This window comes from Arvicanthis niloticus, chromosome 1 (assembly GCF_011762505.2).
Source record: "Arvicanthis niloticus isolate mArvNil1 chromosome 1, mArvNil1.pat.X, whole genome shotgun sequence".
NCBI lineage: Eukaryota > Metazoa > Chordata > Mammalia > Rodentia > Muridae > Arvicanthis > Arvicanthis niloticus.
Window position 1 is genome coordinate 103727578 of NC_047658.1, and position 20051 is coordinate 103747628.

The 20051-nt window shown below is 45.3% G+C and overlaps 1 protein-coding gene across 4 annotated transcripts in view; it reads left to right on the forward strand.

The window, feature by feature from the left end:
* The first annotated feature begins 683 nt into the window (after positions 1 to 683).
* Mgmt (O-6-methylguanine-DNA methyltransferase) overlaps positions 684 to 20051 on the forward strand; it is a 227567-nt gene continuing 208199 nt past the window's right edge. The window contains exon 1 of one of the 4 annotated variants that reach the window (XM_076912306.1): positions 684 to 868. In XM_076912306.1, the coding sequence (XP_076768421.1) occupies positions 836 to 868 (33 nt within the window). In that variant the 5' untranslated portion in view covers positions 684 to 835. The remainder of the gene's footprint in view (positions 869 to 20051) is intronic. The other 3 variants (XM_034513841.2, XM_076912304.1, XM_076912305.1) reach the window with 3 other exon arrangements.

Sequence of the window (20051 nt, forward strand, 5' to 3'; positions counted from 1 at the left end):
CACAGCATCTGGTGCACAGGTGTATCTGGCTTCTAGTTTTCTGTCCATAGGGACAGCAGTCCTATCAGATTAGGACCCTCCTAACTAGTGACCTCATCTTCAAGTGTCACCTCTGCGTATTTCCTAATAAGGGCCATTCTGAGGTACAGAGGGAGAATTCCAGCAAGGCTTTCCTGGTGGACAACATTCAACTCCTGTTACCTCACACCAGACCTGGATACCCACACTAGCTGATCAACTGTTGAGCCATTCTGATTGCAAGTGCCAAGAAGAACCTGAAAGACAGCCCTGGCCCAGTTGGGCAGTGACTCGAATTCCTAGTGGGCTTAACTTCCACCATCCTGTGGCTGCGCGCTGTTGGCAGACAGCTAGTGACTGTGTCTCAGCGAGTAAACTGGGACTTGGGGTGGTGAGGTCGAGGTGAGAAGGTTCGGTCCAGCTCCAGAGTCTGATGCGGCGTGAAGTCGAGGATGGGCAAAGAACCGGTTTCAGATCTGGAAGAAGAGGCCTGCTCTAGGAGCACGCACCCAGAGAGGAAACAGAACAGGAACCCGACGTCACCCACTGGGCGTGCTCAGCCAGCCCAGAACCCGCCCTATACTCCCCGCCCCCCAATTCCGGCAGCTACCAACCACGCCTCCGCGTACCAGGCCGGCTTTACACTCTCCGACCACAACCCCACAGCTCAGCAACCATCTGCAGCCTGACTCCGCCCCCCGCTCGCCAGGCCCCGCCCCGCGCCAGGCTCCGCCTCCATCCCGTGGAGGATCCTGCGGCCCGAATTTCTCTGTGCCGGAGCCAGGCGCTCAGGCGTCCAGGCCCCGTGCAGCGTTTCATGTTGCTGAGTGTCTGCACAGTTTGCAAACTGGTGAGTTTTGGGGCACCGTGTGGGGCCCTCCCTGGAGAGAGCCGAGGCCCAGGGAGACAGTCATGGCTCTGAGTTGCCCTAAGGGCTCCTTTCTTTCTCCAGGACCTCAGCCCCTTCTGTACAGGCTGCCCTACTTTCCCTGGCCTCAGGGTTCGTGGGCCAATCTGCCTGGTGACTGGGGATGTCTCCTGCCACACTTCCAGATGCCCAACACTTTTCAAGCCTCGGCTGGATCCATGCAGGTCCTCTGACCGTCCTCTTTCCCTTCACTGGTGCAGGGCATGGGGGTCGGCTTCATTTTTTTTCTGGAAGCTTCCAGAAGCACCTGCTCACATCTGCTTGCAGTAGGCCCATGTTTCCATAGCTCTTTCTTTCTTGAGAGTAGGAGAAAATAACGAAGTCCCAGGATCCTGCAACATCACGGCTGGTGTTAGGTACACCTGGTTAAAACCTCAAAGCGTGAACAGTACATGTATTTATTGTTCAGTGGGTCTAGGGTTTTGTTCGGTAAGTTTTACTCCTCGCTGCCTCATCCAGAAACTGTGTATTCAGAGAAGCAAGGTTTGAGTGTATGTGTGCATGCACACGCTTGGCTGGACCCTCAGACACAGGAAGGAGCTTGTGAAAAGGGTATTAGACAACCTGTTCTTCACTTCACTTCCCTGACAGGTGAGCCCAGATGATTTTAACTTCATATGACTCTTGATATCTGCAACACTTATCTTAGGTGCTGGTTGTAGGGGGTATGAGAAGCCTGGCTTTTGGTCAGTATTCTGTAAGCTTAGGTGTATTATCTGAGCCTCTGCTAGGACCTAGAGCCTGAAAGTGGCAGGACAGAACGGTCCTGAACTAATGCCCTGCCCGAGGCTTCATTCCTTCCTGGACACTCTCTGGGTCTTCACATAGTTTGGCAGTGAAATAGTGCCTTACCGACTGAGGTCTGGAGGAACCAGGCCACAAGGATCTATGGGAGTATTTTTTTTTTTCAATTAGAGGGAAAAAAATCTGTCCTAATAAGGGTTTGACTAATATGTGGTATGTCTTTGAAGAGGTTTCTGCTGTTACCAAGGTTTAAGAAGCAGAGCCTCAGGTGCAGTGGTAAGCTGGTGTGTCTTGCACAACAACTTTCTTTCTGTGGAAAGCAAAAGGCACCAATCTTTGGATCCTGTTCTTGATCATGGGGCCCCATCTGGGCCTGTCTCTACTCTCTCCCCTCACTGGGCCTTCCTGCACAGGAGTGTCATTGGCTTAGTTTTCTCTGGCTCCGATAAAACACTATGACTAAAGAATCTTGGGGAGGGGAGGGTTTATTTGGCTTACATGTCCTGATAACAGTTCACCATGAAGGGAAGGCATGGCAGGAAGTTGAAAAGGGAAGGAACCTGGAGGCAGGAACTGAGGTAAAGACTATGGAGGAATGTTGTTTATTGGCTTGCTTCTCATGACTTACTCGGCCTGATTCTTAAACACCCCAGGACCATGGGCCCAGGGCAGCCATAGTGAGCTGGGCCTTTCCACAGCAGTCAACCAGTGGAGAAAATACAGCAGAGATAGGCTCTCAGACAAGTCTGATGGAGGCGTTTTCTCAGTTGAAGTTTCCTCTTCCTAGATGACCTGAGCTGAACTTGTGTCAAGTTGACAAAAGACCAAGACACCAGAACAGTCAGTCTGTCAGGGCTTCCTTTTCCCTGATGCAGGGACACAGGGGCAGGGAGGACACCAGAAATGCTTCTCTTCCTTCTTTCTCCGGAGACCCCCAACACTGTACCCTTCACAGCATTTTTTTTTAATTAGATGTAAACTAAGTGTGGTGGCTCACACTTGTAATCCCAGTACTTGAGAGGCTGAGTCAGGAGGATTGCCAGGAAGGGCTATGTAGTCAGTCATTCTAAGCTCCTTTGAGCCAGGATAAAACTCTATCTCCAAAACACAACCAGCCAAGCAACCAAACAGCCCACTTAAGTTGTCATAACCATTCTTATTTTAAAGAGTACAAATGTTTAGGATCTAAGGGTCAGGCCATCAAGACTTCTCCTTGTCCATCCCTATCTTAAATGTTGGTTTTGATAGGAAGTGACAAGAGAGTAACAGTTGTCTTGATTCCTGTTTCTCCTTATCACAGGACCACTCACATGTTCCTGTACTTGGGATATGATTAACCCCTACCCCTGAGTAAGCTGAAAACACTGTATGTTATTAGTATGTTAAAAAAAAAAAAAAAGACATTTAACATATCTGACTCCCTGAGGACAGTAAACCATGCTCCAGACTCAAATGCCATCTAATGTTTTGACATGCATCATGCTGTTAACTGTAAAGTTCACACTTGAAAATCATGTAGTTGAGTTACAAAAAAAAAAAAAAAGCCCACAACAATTTCATAATATTTTAATAAGTTTGTAATCTTTTGTTGGGCCACATTTGTGGCTATCCTAAGCCACATGTGGCCTGTGAGGCACAAGTTGGATGGACTTACTTATTATGTCTGTGTCGTCTCTTGCCTAGAAGGATCACAGGCTATTAGCCCTGAAAAAGTCAAAGTTCAAAGCAGGCATGGTGTCTACTAAGACCATAATGCTTTGCATCATGGGAAAGTACAAAAAGTTGGGTATGAAAGTTGGAGACGGGGCTGGAGAGATGGCTCAGCGGTTAAGAGCACTGGCTGTTCTTCCAAAGGTCCCGAGTTCAATTCCCAGCAACCACATGGTGGCTCACAACCATCTGTAATAGGATCTGATGTCTTCTTCTTGTGTGTCTGGATACAGTGACAGTGTGTTCACATATATAAAACAAATAAATCTTAAAAAGAGAAAAATCTAAAATGAGACTAATGATTGCCTTGTCTAACATATTAAAAAAAAAGAAAGAAAGTTGGAGACAATCCTGTCTCTTCACGTGTCATTGTGACCCTGCCAATGCCCCATCATGGTGTTAAGTGCCTCCTGTATATCCACTTTGAGTATATGTCACACACAAGTATCTCAGACTCTGGAGAACCCTGGCTTGGCTGCTGTCATAGGTGTGCCTGGCCATATTTTGGTGTGTGATTGGCTTTGCCAGAGTTCTTACTGAAGGCATTTGATATCTGACTGTAGGCTGTTGTTTAAATAAAACCTGAAGGTTCAAACCAGACACCTACAGACCAGCATTCATCTGAGCAGAGTGGCCTTTGTCAGCCTGCCCACAGACACTGATAAACAAACTGGCCTACACCAGTTCTGGGTCTGAAGTGAACCTGACAGGATTCATCTAGGAGGGAGTGGGTCAGAGTCTTGCTGGCAGCTGCCTCTGCCATGGTTGACAGGATGGATTTTCTTGTTCTGTTTGCTGTGGAGGACTGTGCTGGGGATAGATAGATAAAAGTTGAAGACTCAGCATTGTGGCCTAAATGTGGTCTGGTGTGTGTCCTTGGCTAGCCATTGACCAGTGGCAATAGTCAAGCTCTCTGACTTAAACAGTAGTAGTAATAAAGGGCTCACTGAGGAGGGCTGTGTAGTTTGGGGAAGGCCACATAATGAATACATGGAACATAGTGAGGGACTTACTCCTTTCTGTAGCTGTTAAAATGATTTGCCTTAAGGAGGGGACTAAATCCTCTGGTGACCTTCTGTGACCTAGAAGGAAACAGTGCCTTGACAGATGTGGTTTCCGTGGAGGGGGTGGAGGGTGGTCACAGACTGGTCTACCATGATCCCAGGCATCCCTGGGTTAAGCCAGCCTCCTACACTTTGCTCCAGAGTCTGCCCCAGTAAAGCAACCAAATAGACAGGCTCTCTCCAGGGGCCATAGACACAGTGGTGACACTCTTGTTGGTGGTTGAAACTTGTTTTCTACACTCCCAGTTGGAGTGAACTCATTTTTTGTTTTCAATGTACAAGTAGGACCAGTTAAGAAATTCTATAGAAACATCTTACGGCTTTTATTTGTTGTCACGTATAACCACAAAAGGAACAGCGAGAGAGTGGTAAGTGCCTGGTGTGTCCACTCTGCTGCTAAAATTTTCTTGTTAGAATAATTTCCTACCCATAACACTTGTGAAGTCAGCCCCACATCCAGCTCAGCTCTGGGGCCCATTCCCAGAAGTCTGAGGGTGACAACCAAATGTACAGTCCACCAATGGCATGGCTCGTAAAAGCAGGCACTTGTTAAATCTATTTGTTTTTATTATAGACATCGATCTGCCAGTTGCAATAATGCATTTATGGACATTTTTCTGCAAGCACAGCGCTGGTGGCAGTTTTTACTGACAAATTGAGTCGTACGGATAGTAGTTCAGGGCACTCTTAGCCTATTGACAGATTGGGTGATCTCAACTCTGATTTCTGTGTCTTAGTGGGTGAAGAGAGAGAATGGCTCTGGAACAAAGTAGGAGCTGGGGGTTTAGACATGAGGGTACTAGTTAGATGGAGAGATGGAGTAGAGAACAGTTATTTCTCACTTGTAAACTTAGCTGAATTATAACCCAGACTAACAGTGGGGAGCCAGGAATTTCACCTTCTGGTTGGTCTGTTGTTGGTGTGTATGGTCGGATCCTCCCAGCATGGGCTCCAGCAGGGCTAGATGTGGTAACCTTGCTCTTCATGAGTGAGTGATTGTTCATGGAGTGACCCCAAAGGTGGTCTGAACTCTGTTGGTATCAGAATTTTTGAGAGCCCTGGTCCCCAAGGTAATAGTACCCCAAGGTACTACTACTCATGGCAGGAAGATAGGATGTAAGCCTGGGGACCCCAGGATATACTCAGCCCTATGGGCTCCTAAAGGACTCTTGTGAGTCCTTGAGTTCATCTTTAGGTAAGACGAGAAAGAACATTTTAGCTCAGAGCAACCCCAGGGCTGTCTTCCAACTGGATCCTTCTGTACTTGGTATAAGTTGCTCTGGCTTATGAATACATTTTCAACTCTTTAGAGACACACGACTCTCTTCCACATGCAAACCCAACGTGTTATCATCACATTATAACTTTTGGTTTTGTGGTTCTGACGGCAGATGCAGATGTGACCAGAATCCTGGCATTAGCTTTAGGTACAAGTGTGAAGCACGGGCATGCATGGCTTGCCTCCCTCCTCCCTGCCTGTCTGAATAGGCTGTGTTACATTTCTTCTGTAGAGGCATTGCCTCTCAGGTGACGCCCATCTTTCTTTGCTTTCTTTCTTTTCTTTCTTTTTTTCCAATTTTTATTATTTTATTTATATTCCAGTTGAGGATTAAGTGCATCTTCTCCCACTAAGGCCTGACCTCTCCTGTATATATGTGCCAGGGGCCTCAGACCAGGCCATGTATGCTCCTGGTTTGTGGCTCAGTCTCTGGGAGCTCCCTGGGGCCTAGGTAAGTTGACACTGCTGGTCTTTCCATGGGGTTGTGTTGCATGTAGTTTAAAACTACATGCAACAGGGTTGTTCTCCCCTTCAGCTTCTTCAATCCTTCTGCTAATTCAACCATAGAGGTCCCTGACTTCAGTTCAACAGTTGGGTGTTAGTATCTGATTCTGTCTCTGTCAGGTACTGGTAGGGCCTCTCAGAGGACAGCCATGCCAAGCTCCCCTCTGTAAGCACATCATAGCATGAGTAATAGTGTCAGGCCTTGGTGCCCTCCCATGAGATAGAATCTAAGTTGGGCTGGTCATTGCACCACCTTTCCTTCAGTCTCTTCCATTTTTGTCCCTGCAATTCTTTTACACAGGAACCGTTGTGGGTCAGAAATTTTGACGTGGGTTAGTAACCCTGTCTCTCTGCTTGAGGCCCTGTTTGTGTACCTGAGGTGGGCTCTTTGAGTTCCTGTTCCCAATGTTGGGGATTTTGGTTTTACCTCCCGGGTCTCTGGTACTCTGCTACTCTGGCCCTCGCCATGCTGTTTATCTCCACTCATTCTCTTGGCCCTCTGGGCTTCTCTCCCTGTCCTCCTTGCTGTTCCCCCTTTCCTCTCCCCCACCCCTCTCCCACCCAGATCCCTCCTTCCCTCTGCCTCCTGTAATTATTTCCTTCCCCCTTCTAAATGGAATTGAAACATCCTTTCTTGGGCTTTTCTACTTGCTACACTTCTTACAGTCTGTGGGTTGTGTCCTAGGTATTCTGTATTTTTGGCTAATCACTAATCAGTGAGTACATACCATGTATGTTGTTTTGGGTCTGAGTTACCTCACTCAGGATGATATTTTTTTGTTCTATCTATTTGCCTGCAAAACTCACGATGTTCTTCGTCTTAAAAACTCAATAATTGTGTAAATGAACCACATGTGCTGTCACTTAAGTTTTTGATCTTAGGCATTCTGATTGGTGTAAGGTAGAATCCCAGGGTCATTTTGATTTGCTTTGCATTTCTCTGATGACTAAGGACTTTGAACTTTTTTTTTCTTTTTTTTTTTTTTTTTTTTTTTTTGTTTTTTGTTTTTTGTTTTTTGTTTTTTTGAGACAGGGTTTCTCTGTGTAGCCCTGGCTGTCCTGGAACTCACTCTGAAGACCAGGCTGGCCTTGAACTCAGAAATCCGCCTGCCTCTGCCTCCCAAGTGCTGGGATTAAAGGCGTGTGCCACCACTGCCTGTCTGAACATTTCTTTAAGTGCTTCTTGGCCATTTCATATTTTTCTGTTGTGAATTCTCTGTTTAGCTCTGTACTCCATTTTTAATTGGGTTATTTGTTTTTTTGGAGGTTAACTTCTTAAGTTCTTTATATATTTTGGATATTAACCCTCTGTCAGATGTAGGGTTAGTGAAGATTGTTTTCATCTAGATTTTCCAGTTTTGTAGAGTGTAGACTTTTGTAGTAGTTTCTGGTGAGTTTTTGAATTTACTTGGTTTCTGTTATTATCTCTTCCTTTATATTTCTGATTTTGTTAATTTGGATACTGTCACTGCCAGTTAGTTAGTTTGGCTAAAGGTTTATCTATCTTGTTGATTTTCTCAAAGAGCCAACTCTTGTTTTATTTATTTATTTATTTATTTATTTATTTATTCATTCTTTGTATCCTTCTCTTTGTTTCTCTGTGGTTGATTTCAGCTCTGATTTTGACTATTTCCTGTCATCATCTCTTCTTGGGTGTGTTGGCTTCTTTCTGTTCTAATGCTTTCTTGTGCTCTGTTAAGTTGCTTGTATGGGATCTCTTCAATTTCTTTATGAAGGTGCTTAGTGTTATGAATTTTCCTCTTAACACTGCTTTCATTGTGTCCCATAAGTTTGGGTATGATGTGTCTTCATTTTCACTGAATCCTATAAAGTCCTTGATTTCTTTCTTTATCATTGAGCAGAGAGTTTAGTTTTCATGAGTAGGTGGGCTTTCTGTTGATTTTGTTATTGAAGTCTAGTCTTAGTCCATCTGATAGAATGCATGGGATTATTTCAATCTTATTCTATCTGTAAAGGCTCGTTTTATGTCTGATTATGTGGTCAATGTGGAGAAGGTTCCATCAGGTGCTGAGAAGAAGGTGTATTGTCTTGTTTTGGGGTGAAATGTTCTTTAGATATCTGTTAAATTCATTTGGTTCATAACTTCTATTAGTTTCACTGTGTCTCTGTTGAGTTTCTGTTTCAATGACCTCTCCATTAGTGAGAGTGAGGTGTTGAAGTCTCCCACTACTATTGTGTAAGGTTCAATGTGTGTTTTGAATTTTAGTAACATTCCTTTTACAAATGTGGGTTCTCTTGCATTTGGGGCATAGATGTTCAGAATTAAGAGTTCATCTTGGTGGATTTTTCCTTTGATGAATATGAAGTGTCTTTCCCCATTTCATTTGATAACTTTTGGTTGAAAGTCTATTTTATTGGATATTAGAATGGCAACTTCAGCTTGTTTCTTGGTACCATTTGCTTAGAAAACTTTTTTTCCTGCCTTTTACTCTGAGGTAGTATCTGTCTTTGTCACTGAGGTGAGTTTCTTGTATGCAGCAAAATGCTGGATCCTGTTTACATATCCAGTCTGTTAGCCTATGTTTTTTTATTGGGAGTTGAGTCCATTGATGTTGAGAGATATTAAAGACAGATGATTGTTATTTCCTATTATTTTTGTTGCTGTAGGTGGTATTAGGTGTGTATGATTCTCTTCTTTTGGTTTGTTGTGAAATGTTTAATTTCTTGTGTTTTCTTGGGTGTAGTTATCCTCCTTGTATTGGAGATTTTGTTCTAGTATCCTCTGTAGGTCTGGATTAGTTGAAAGATCATTTAAATTTGGTTTTGTCATGGATATCTTGGAATATCTCCATTTATTGTGATTGAGAGTTTTGCTGGGTATAGTAGCCTGGGTTGGCATTTGTGTTCTTTTAGGGTCTGTATGACATCTGTCCAGGATCTTCTGGCTTTTAGAGTCTCTGTTGAGAAGTCTGGTATAATTTTAATAAGTCTGCCTTTATATGTTACTTGGGCTCTTTACTTTACAGCTTTTTAATATTTTTTGCTCTGTTCATTTAGCGTTTGGATTATTATGCAATAAGAGGATTTTCTTTTCTGGTCCAATCTATTTGATGTTCTGTAGGCTTCTTGTGAATTTATGACCATCTCTTTCTTTAGGTTAGGGAAGTTTTCTTCTATGATTTTGTTGAAGATGTTTTCTGACCCTTTGAGCTGGGATTCTTCACCCTCTTTTATGCCTATTTTTCTTAGGTTTGACCTTTTCATTGTATCTTGAATTTCCTGAATATTTTGGGTTAGGAGCTTTTTACACTTTATTATTTTCTTTGACCAATATGTCAATATTTTCTATGTTATTTTCTATGCTTGAGATTCTCTCTCTTGTATTCTGTTGGTGATGCTTGCAATAGCTCCTGATCTCTTTCCTAAGTTGTCCATCTCCAGGATTGCTTCCCTTTGTGTTTTTTTTTTTTGTTTGTTTGTTTTGTTTTGTTTTTTGGTTTTTTTGTTTTTTTGAGACAGGGTTTCTCTGTATAGCCTTGACTGTCCTGGAACTCACTCTGTAGACCAGGCTGGCCTTGAACTCAGAAATTCATCTGCCTCTGCCTCCCAAGTGCTGGGATTAAAGGTGTGCACCACCATTGCCTGGCCCTTTGTGTTATTATTATTATTATTGTTTCTATTTTCATTTTTAGTTCCTGGACCATTTTATTCAATTCCTTCACTTGCTTGATTGTATTTTTCTGTATTTCTTTAAGGGATGTATTTGTTTCTTCTTTAAGGGCTTCTATCTGTTTACCCATGTTTTCCTGTATTTCTTTAAGGGAGTTCTTTATATTCTCATTACGGGCTTCTATCATCTTTATGAGATGGGATTTTAAGTCATTACCTTGTTTGTCAGGCGTGTTGGAGTATCCAGGGCTTGCTATGGTGGGAGAACTGCGTTCTCATGGTGCCGGATTGCGTTGGTCTATCACTTATGATGATGCACTTTCCTCTGGCCATCTGGTTATCTCTGGTCTGTCTCTGACTAGAGCCAGCCTCCTTGGAGACAGGTAGAGCTGGTCTCCTTAGAGGCAGGCAGTATTGTCTCTGGTTAGGGTGGGTGTTTTGTGTCTCTGGTTAGAGCAGGCCTCCTGGGAGGCAAGCAGGCTGTGTCCCTGGTTACTTTGAGCCTCCTGGGCTGTGGGGTGTGGGAGGTTATGGGCCTGCTGACCTGGCCTGATGGAGAAGTGGATCAATAGGAAGATGGAGCTCAGTAGGGAGGCTGGACCTGGGACCTCATGTCAGCTGGGTTCTGTGTCTTTGGTTACTGTAGACCTCCTAGGAGGCAAGCCTGTGTGTGGGTTTCTGTCCTCTGATCTGGCTTTGGTAGGAAGCAGGCTGGGAGAAGGGTGGATGGGTCCGGCATCAGCTGGGCCCCGTGGTTGTCTAAGCTGGCATGGGTATTTGGGTGAGATTCTCACTTGTGTCTTTGATTACTGCAGACCTCTGGGAGGCACGCAGGCCGTAGGTGTGGGCAGGTATCTGGCCTGGCCAGGGAAGGAAGCCAAGGGCTAGCTTTCAAATACAAACCCAAATGTGTTTTCCTGGAACTGAGAGGGGTTTTATACAGCAAGTGTTAGAGCCACATGTAGAGACAGCAATGATGTGATGTTGATTGAGTCAGATAATGGGTGAGATGGGCAGCTGCTAACCACCCCATCCCAGGTGTTTCCTTGTCTGCCGATGAGAAGGATTGACTTACTCTGTCTACCTGGGTGGGAGCCACATGCAGTAATAAGCGAATGCTTGTTTTGTAAATAAAAAGCACAGCACAGTTAGAAGCCTTCTCTCAAACCCAGGTTTCAGTTAAAAGACTTTTCCTTCCAGGTCAGCCAGCACACACACTACCCTTCATCCAGTCAACATCCTAGTTTCCCCATAGCCCAGTCAGTGTGCTTGTTTTCTTCAGTGAGCATCTTTGTTTCCTTGAACTCAACTAGAACTTAGATCCAGATTCACACCCCCCAAGCCCCTGGAGACAAGATGGCTGCTGTGAGTTTGAGAAAGGTGACTCTAAGGCTTTGGCCTCATACTGTGGGATATGATTGAAGTGATATCAGGCAGGATCCTGGTGGCCTGGCCCTGGTGAGCTCTGAGTAGTGAGAACAGTTTTTTTGGGGGGATGACATCAATTGACAGTCATAAAGCTGTGCTTGGTGGAGCAGGACTAGAGGCTGCGGAACCCCCTCGTCATATTGTGTGTGTGGCTCCTCTGAGGTGCTGGGTTTCTTAAGGTTTCATTTGTGGAGCTAGTGTGCTCTGTTGCCAGTTCTGATCTTTGTTACTGAGAGTTATCAAAGCACTCGGCCTCATGATCCCTCTGTTTCAGAGTTCAACTTCAGCTGGGCCCTGAGAGGCTGTATACTCAGATATAGTCATTATTGGTATCAAGAGCAAGCAGCTTGCTTCCCATGTTCTCCTAACGTGCTGCCAGCACCAGTCAGCCCCAGGCTTGACATCTCCAGTCTATTAAGTTAAAAGAATATCCTGAAGGACCAGACACATGGTCCCACATGATGGCCCTGGTCAGGATCGGGGTGACACTAGCCTGTCTAACCTTTTCCCTCATGTGACTCATACCATAGCATCAAAAGGTAACCTATGTCTGCTGGGTAAGTTTTGTCAAAAAACTGCGCATACCTGAAACCCCGGTGCTTAGGACATGGAGGCAAGGACAGGAGTTCAGGTCCATCCTTCGCTACATAGTGATTTCAGAGGGAGCCTGAGCTACATGAAATCTTGTCTCAGAACCTCTTTGTGATGGTTATTATTTTTTTTTTTCAAGTCCATGTCTCAGTATGTGGTGCTGGATGGCCTAGATCTTCTTATGTAGACTAGGCTGGCCTCCAATTCACAGAGATCCTTCACCTCTGCCTCCTGAGTACTGGGATTAAAGGTGTATACCACCATACCTGGTGTGTGATATTTAATCTTGATGGTCACCTTTATGGAATTTAGAATCCCTATGGCAACACACCCATGGGCATGTCTGTGAGGGAACTTTTAGATTGGGTTGAGATGGGAAGACCACCCTAAATGTGGGTGACATCATCCCATGGCTGCACCCTAAATGTGGGTGACATCATCCCAGGGCTGCAGTCCCAGATTGAGTAAAAAGGAGAAAATCAAATGAGCACCAGCCTACATTACTCTGCCTCTTGATACAGTGTGATCGGCCACCTCCTACCACCATGCCTTCCCCACAATAGAGCACTGCATTTCTAGAACTGTCAGCCAGGATATACAGGAAAGTAACTCATATATGCTCACGACCCCCAATATATCAGAACTCTGCAGGCATCTTAGCTGGTGGGGAATGGGTTTTATTTGAGTGGCTTTTCACCTTGTGTGGCTCATGTCACCGTGGAATGTTGAAGGCATACTGTCTGCGTTGCTATACCTAGCCAGGGTGTCCTGCCTTTTGACATGATGTTGTATGGAACTACATTCAAAGCTATTGTATGGCAGTCCAGCTAAAGGTTGGCTGTGCTCTGCCCTAGATCATCTTACCAAATCCTCAGGGTTAGCTGAAGAGGGATGGGCAAATAGTGGCTTTCTTTATTCTCTTTACATTCGAGGAAGCTGGGTTTCAGTGGCACATGGGACATAGAGTTCTATAGCCCAGATTTGTTGGTTGACCATGGACAGGCTTCTTACCATTGTGCAGTGCTTTCTTTGCAATGAGTAGGCTAAAAGTGTGATGGAAAGCCTTTGTGGGGCAGAACAGGGTATCTACAAACACATGCTTGTGTATTCAATGAAGACTTTTGGCCAGTGTCGTCAATCTTTGTCCTTGGCAATGAAGAAAAGCATATATCTGAGTCTGCTCCCAATGATGGTTCTCAGAACCCTGTGCAGCCCTTTAGCTGGGAATGAGTGCAATGCAGGTGCAATGACAAGACCCGGCCTGTAGGCGCTTTGCTCTTTGTGGTCCATCTCTGCCCCAGACCCCTTAGTGAATGGAGGGCAAATGCACGGGCTAGAGGAGGAAGAGAGCATTAAAGGGCTATCCATGGACCAACACCCAACTTACTACTTCTCTGCTAGACAGGGAACCTTGCACAATCTTCCTCAGTGTGTGTCTGTAGCAGCTTCTGAGATTTCTTGTTGGTGCGGGATGTTGGGGACAGGGGTGGGAGAGTTCAGGTAGAGCCCTGGACCATGAACTCTGGGGTGCATCTAGTGACCTGTCAGCAGGGAGTTCAGTTTGAGAAGAGTATGGGGGTAGCTAACAAGGATGGCTGGAGTGGTCAGTGGGGCAACTCCAGGAGGGCCCGCCCCATGCTGAGGAGTGTGGGGATAACAGGCCGTTGCTCTGATCCCTAGGAAGATCATTTGCCTGCTTGTTGTTCAGATGAGAAGACAAGGAAGGTCAACACTGGGGTCTGGCAGTGAGGGGGTAGTGGCTGTGGCAGTCACAAGAACAAGTTTATCAGCTGACTGAGAGGTACATGTGACAGAAGAGATGAGTTAGAAAAGACAACTACATATGAGATCATTTTTCTTTATTTCTTTTTGTTCTTTTATTTTGTTTTGATTTTTAAGACAGGTCTTATGTAGCCAGGTCCCAGTTGGCCTGGAACCCACCATGTCTGCAAGAATGACCTTGAACTCCTAATCCTCCTGCCTCTACCTTCCAAGGGGTGGGATTATAGACTAGAACCATCTAGCCAGGGTCAGCCTCCTTATTCAGGAAGGAGGAAATGTTTGGTGTATGTGCTTTTATTTAACATGGATTTTAAAGAAGCTTGCTGTCTGCTTTGCCTGGCATTTGGGCTTTGAGGGGGGAGATTGCCTTATTTTAACTGCTCATTCAGGCAGAGATGCCAGCAGGGAGGAAGGCGGCTCATTAACAGGCACCTCCACCCCCAGCCTGAGCTCTGTGGGGGGCAACCTGTACTTCCTGTAGGTAGGCCTGGAATCCTTAAAACCACTCTGACAAGTTTTAGGTGCACAGTCACATCAGAATGCAAATTAAAAATAGAGCCTGTGCTTGGCTTGCTTACATAAAGACCACAGGAAGTTCTCACTGGGTGGTAGATTCCTATGGGGCTCTGCTGGTGTTCTCAGTTCAGGAAGATACTCTCTGGGGGCCAGTGAGGGTCAGAAGGCTGTTTTCCAGCCCTGTAACAGAATACCTGAGACTGGATGGTGTATAAGGAAAGAGCTTTTGGGCTGGGATGTTGGGTATCAGGGTCGCATGTGGTAAGGGCCTTGAAAAGCAGAAGAGTAGGCAGGCATCTGCAGAAGGGGGAAAAGAAGGCTAAATTCTATAACTGACGCATTCCTGAAGGAAGACCCCATGAAGTTGTCCCCACAGTCCAAAGCCCTCCCACTGGGCACTGCCTTTTCTTACTGCACAGTGGAATTGTTCTAGTACATGGGTGTTTGGGAGAAGACATAGCAGGCTTGTGCTAGCCCTTATCTTCAAGGGCTGTGTCTTTGAAGGTCTGGGTAGATAAGACTGGGTAGATGTATTTGTATTCTGTATGTTGGTGAGGGTATCTGGAAGACAGGAGAGAATTTGGCCTTCATGGTTAGTTAGTGGTAGAATGTATTTGTGTAAGTTAGATTTTTGTTTTTTTGTGACCAAATACCCAGGAGAATGGTTTAAGGGAAAGTTTGTTTCAGCTCATGTTTTCAGAGGCCTCTGGTGAGTGACTCCACTGTTTCTGAGCCTCTAAGAGAGCTAGAGACTCATGGCTGTCAAGAAGCAGAGATGGAGGGAAATGGGGGAGGGAGAGAAAGGGAGACAGGATATAGTCAAGGTCACAGTGTCTTTCCAGGGAATGCCCCAGTGACTTACTTCAATGAGTCTTTTCTTTCTAGTACTGTCATAGTATAACTTTATCAGTGGATGAGTCCATTGATTAGGTCAGAGCCCTTAGGATCCATCCATATCCTAGTGATTGGAACCACCAGCTGGGGACCAAACTTTCAACACTTGAGTATTATGGGGACGCTTCACATCTAAACCATCACAGTTTGAAACAGCCCATCTGAATGAATAGGCTTCTGAGTAGAGATTTAAGTGTGAGAGGTAGGCAGCCACTGGGAGATCCGTGGAGAGGTCTGGTGGGGGGTGGGGGGCAGGAACTATAGCTTCAGAGCCTTGGGTGATCAGGGTAGGTGTGCCAAATGGACACATGGTTGGGTCAGAGAGGTGCAGAGGAATCAGAGCCAACAGGCTTTACTGGTCTTGCTCCTTTATGTGGTAGATGCCAGAGCTCAAGGAAGGTCTCAGAAACAGAGATGGAGAGTCTCAGTGTTCCTAGATTGTCATCTAGTTAAGATAATGCCAGCCATGGCTTCTGTGCCTGTGTCAGGTGACAGGGAATCAAATGAGCAAGCCTGTCACGTCTTCAGCACAGTGGTGGTAGGAGCTCTGTTCTGGGTATGCTGCTGTTCTTGTTAGTAAGGCTTTTAGCACTCAAGGGGAAGTTTCTAGAATAATGGGCAAAGAAAAGAAATGATATATTTCCAAAAGTTACTGAATTTAGCCAGCTATCCCAAGAAGACCCAGGTGTACTATTCTTTATTGTGCAGAAAAAAATTTGTTTCTGTCACCATTGCGTTAGCATCAGATTAAGCTGTCGAGTCAGATGGATGCAGGGCGTCGTGTGGGCTCTCTGCTGATTAACAGGCTCCCTGCGCCTCCTCCAGCCCATCCGTCTCTGGGCTGAGCAGGGACCTGAGAACTGACTGGTAGTTGCTGGTGGGAACGGAGTCCCCTTGGGTCAAAGTACAGATACTAGGGGAATCTGCTTCCAGAATGCTGCTTCTGACAGATAACCAGAAAGTTTTCTTAGAAAGATGAGCAGGTGTAAACATGGGTAAATCTCTTAAAGTTCAAGCTTATCCTTCCTGCTGACTGGGTTAAGAGGTCAGGTTCTGAGAGTTGCCACCTTTCTGTGGATGTGGGGGACCAGACATAGATAAGTGGACCTTTCAATCATAAGCTAGATACATCCCAGGCACACTGGGGTCACTGGCATGCTGAAGTTTTCACTCCCCAGCTCTCCTGGACATGATTGCTGTGACTCTCTCACTAGCTGGAGTTGCCCTCAGCCTTGAGTCTAGATCAGTATTTTTTTTTTTTTCTTTCTGTCTTCAAAAGCTTAAAAACCTCTACCTGGAATGCCGAGGAATTATGTGTTTCCAGGCTTTATTAAGCTGTGGGGCCATCCAGACTGTTTTGCTGTGGGTCTTAGAGTCCTGTGAGTCCCAGTTCTCTATGGGCCTTGAGGGTTGTGTGCACATAAGGTCCTAGGAATCCAGAGTTCTGTGGACATAGGGGCTGTGTGAGACCGAGGCCCTGTGTGGAGCTGAGGTGGGATTGGGTGTCCTGTGGGTTGGAAGAGGAAGTCTGAAGTGAGAACATTGGTTTGTGCTCTAGCCTCACTGTGTCTTGATTTCATTCCTGTCTACTGCCCTCTTTCCCTGGAATCACCTAGAAGCTTCTAGAAATGTCAGACTTCACAAATCCTGTACAAGTGTGGAGCTTGGCTGCCCGGTACAATATGTTACCTAGCAAGACCCTGGCATAGAGACAAGACTGTTGACCTCTGTTTTCTTCCCATCACTCTTCCCTTCTGCTTAAGACTAGCTCTAGCTGACCCTCCTACTCAGATCCAAGGCAAAGCGCATTTATACCTGGTTCATTTGGACCTACCTGGCCCCACACATGCCCAATGGGCACTTTATCAGACTCTGCTTGTTCAGCCTTGACCCTGAGTTGCAAGTGTGAGTACTCAAGGCTTACCTTTCTCTCTGTACATTGATGACATCCTTTGTTCCAAGACCCAAACACAGAAACACTCTGCTGTCAGCCCTCAAGCCTTCCCAGTCTCAAGTTTGAGAAGCCACTTTACCCTTGGGTTCCTTCCTGATCATTTTATGACACTCGTTTTTCATCTTCTTGGTACTGGGTTCATCCTGCAGTGTTGGAGAAGTCACTTCACCCTTGGATTCCTTCCTGAACATTCTATGACACTCGTCTTTCACCTTCTTGGTACTGTGTTCATCCTGCAGTGTTGGAATGCTGGATCAGGAGCCTTCTGAGGCCCAGACTGTAGACACAACATGACTGAAGGCTATGCTTTGCTGGGCATGGACTCTGGTCTCACTGTGTCCAGAATCAGAGGTTACAGTTGTGTGCAGTGAGGCTGTGTTTGAGAGTAGGCCTTCAGAAGGGTGTTAAGATAAAGTGAAGTCACAGCAGTGAGGTAGACCCCAGTCCTATAAGTCCATGCCTTGTACAGTAGGTTTAGATGCCCTGCCAATATGCCAGGGAGAGAGCTCTCCTCAGGGGCCTAGCTAGCCAAGCTTCTGAGCTTTTGTCCCATCTAGACAAAGTTGAATAAGTGCCTGTCACTTAAGCCAGCCTGTGTGGCATTGTGTTATGACAGCCAGAGCTGACTGTGCATGAAGTTGGAGTTGGGAGTGAAGATAGATCTCTTGTTACTGGGAAATGTGCAGGTCCTTCTTAGGTTCAACAGAATGAGAAGGAAGTTGCAAGACCATTAGAGTTTGTTAGAAAAACAGCACAGCAGGTGAGCTGTGAATGTGGCAGCTGTTGCTGAGGACTGAGCTGGAGAAGAGAGAGTGGAAAGCTGTGCCTGCCTGAGTTAGGGGCTGAAAGCCAGCATGTTGGCAGTACAAGTGGAGGGTTTCAATGAAAGAGGGAGGATGTCCTGAGGTCAGAGAAAGAAACAGTTTACTAAGAAGCGGAGTGGACTGGTAAACTGAGGGAAAAGCCCCAAAAGCCTGGACCAGGAGGCCTGTGACCCTATACAGGGCGTTCTATAGACCACCCATCTTCTGGGCTGCTGGTTTTCTTACCTGCTCTGTTCTGTACCCGAAGCTCAAGGGAGGAAGGCAGTCTTCCTCTGCAAACTGGCCAACTGCATTCTTTCATAAGTTAATCCTGTAGCATTACCACTCCAGTCCCCTAATTCCTATTCGTGTGTGTGTGTGTGTGTGTGTGTGTGTGTGTGTTGCACATGAAATGCAGACTATAAGCTTTTTCATGCCATTTCTGAGTGCTCCCACTCTTTATCCCATTGATGAACACCATGTCTCTAGGCTTACGTTGGGGGCCCATTATGGCCCAGAGAGAAACTGCCACATGAAGCCCGAGTCCTGGGTTGGGGAATGTGTTGTGAATATTAAAATACAGGTCTGAATTCTTCTTGGTTATCATTTATTTATTTATTTACTTACTTATCTATTTTTATTAGCAGCTGTTTGCTGTTTACTTCTATAGCTGAGAGTCGGCAAGAATATGATTAACCCTGAAGGCCATTTTCTAATGTAATTATTAATGACTGATTCTGCTTATCCTGGGAATCAATAGGGGGGGTGGTGGTGGTATAGTGGCCTGGTGTGTACTTGGACTTGATTTCTGGCATTTCATAAACATGATTCCAGAACAGCATTCCTATTGGCTTATTACTCAGAATGTTTGGTGAACCTGAAGTGTGTGATTACTTCCACATAATCGTCTTGATAGGTAGCGTTCAGTACGTGACTTATGTTAATATGGCAAGTACTGCTGAAGTCTCCCACCACTAATGGTTAGGGCGGGGATGGGTAGTAATTGATCTTCCTGGGAGTGCTGCAATGTAAAAACAATCCGGGCTGTTGGAAGTATATTTTACAAGTGTGCATTGGGCCTTTGGGATGCTATATTGAAAAACCCAATTGTACAGTTACCATGGGAACCCAATTAGAATAGATTGCTTTTTTTTTCCTTTTGTCTTTCATCTTGACCAAAAATCTAATGTATTTTAAGCATTTTCATATGGAACTGTGTTCCTCTACTGATGCGTTTTGCCACAGGACTCTTTTTTTTTACCCCCAGCTTCAGCTTGGCGAAGTGTTGTTCTGTAGTGGTGCTGTATGGAGATACCTCCCAGAGAGATTTAATCACATTTTTGTGGGAAAGTTTGTGTACATGGTGGTGGAGGTCTTGGAAAGCATTTTGAAAAGTGGGGTGATGGGTATCTTCCTGAGACTGCAGACAAGGCACCACGCTCACCCTGGTGTCCCTCTCCAGTGGAAGATCTAGGGTACCCCACTGAGTTCATGTGTGTAGTTAGGGTATTATGTCCCTTAAAAGGCCCGAGTTGCAGATTGCTAGAGATGACAGGTGAGTGCTCTAGGCCTGGGGACCCCGAGCTTGGTCTTGGAGTTTCTCTGTGCTCTTAAAATTTGTTAGGGCTCCCAGGAGTTTCTGTGAGCAATACACAGAGGCCACTCGGTTTTCACAGGATTGGTCCAGGTTTGCCTTCGCACACCAACCTCCAGGGATCCTTTTTGTAAAGAAGCATGGTGTTTGCACCTAACTTATCATATCTTCCATCAGGCTGTGAACCACTTAGACATTTCTGTCTTTATTAGTAAATTCTGTTTTTTTCAGACCTCAATATTGTGTTCCCTGTGTATTTTGTTCCCTTTGTCTCCCCAACTTTTTCCCTCTAAATTTTTAAAAGCATCCATTGCAACAAAACTATCTAAATAAATAAAGAAATTCAATAAGGAAAAGAATTATATGTGTTTGGTACAGATAATATCCTCCCCCAAATTCCAGTTAATGTGTGGGCTAAATCCTTGAACGTGGAGGTACAGATGGCCGACTCTATTGCTGTATTAGAGTTAACACTGAGAAATTGAAAAGTATTTATTAATTCATGTGAACAGCCATAACCCATTCGATTTTTGCATAAAGAGCATTTTTCAGTGGAAGGCAGTTTTATTTTCCATAAAAAGCAATTAGCAGCAGGCGTGTTACTGGTCTGCC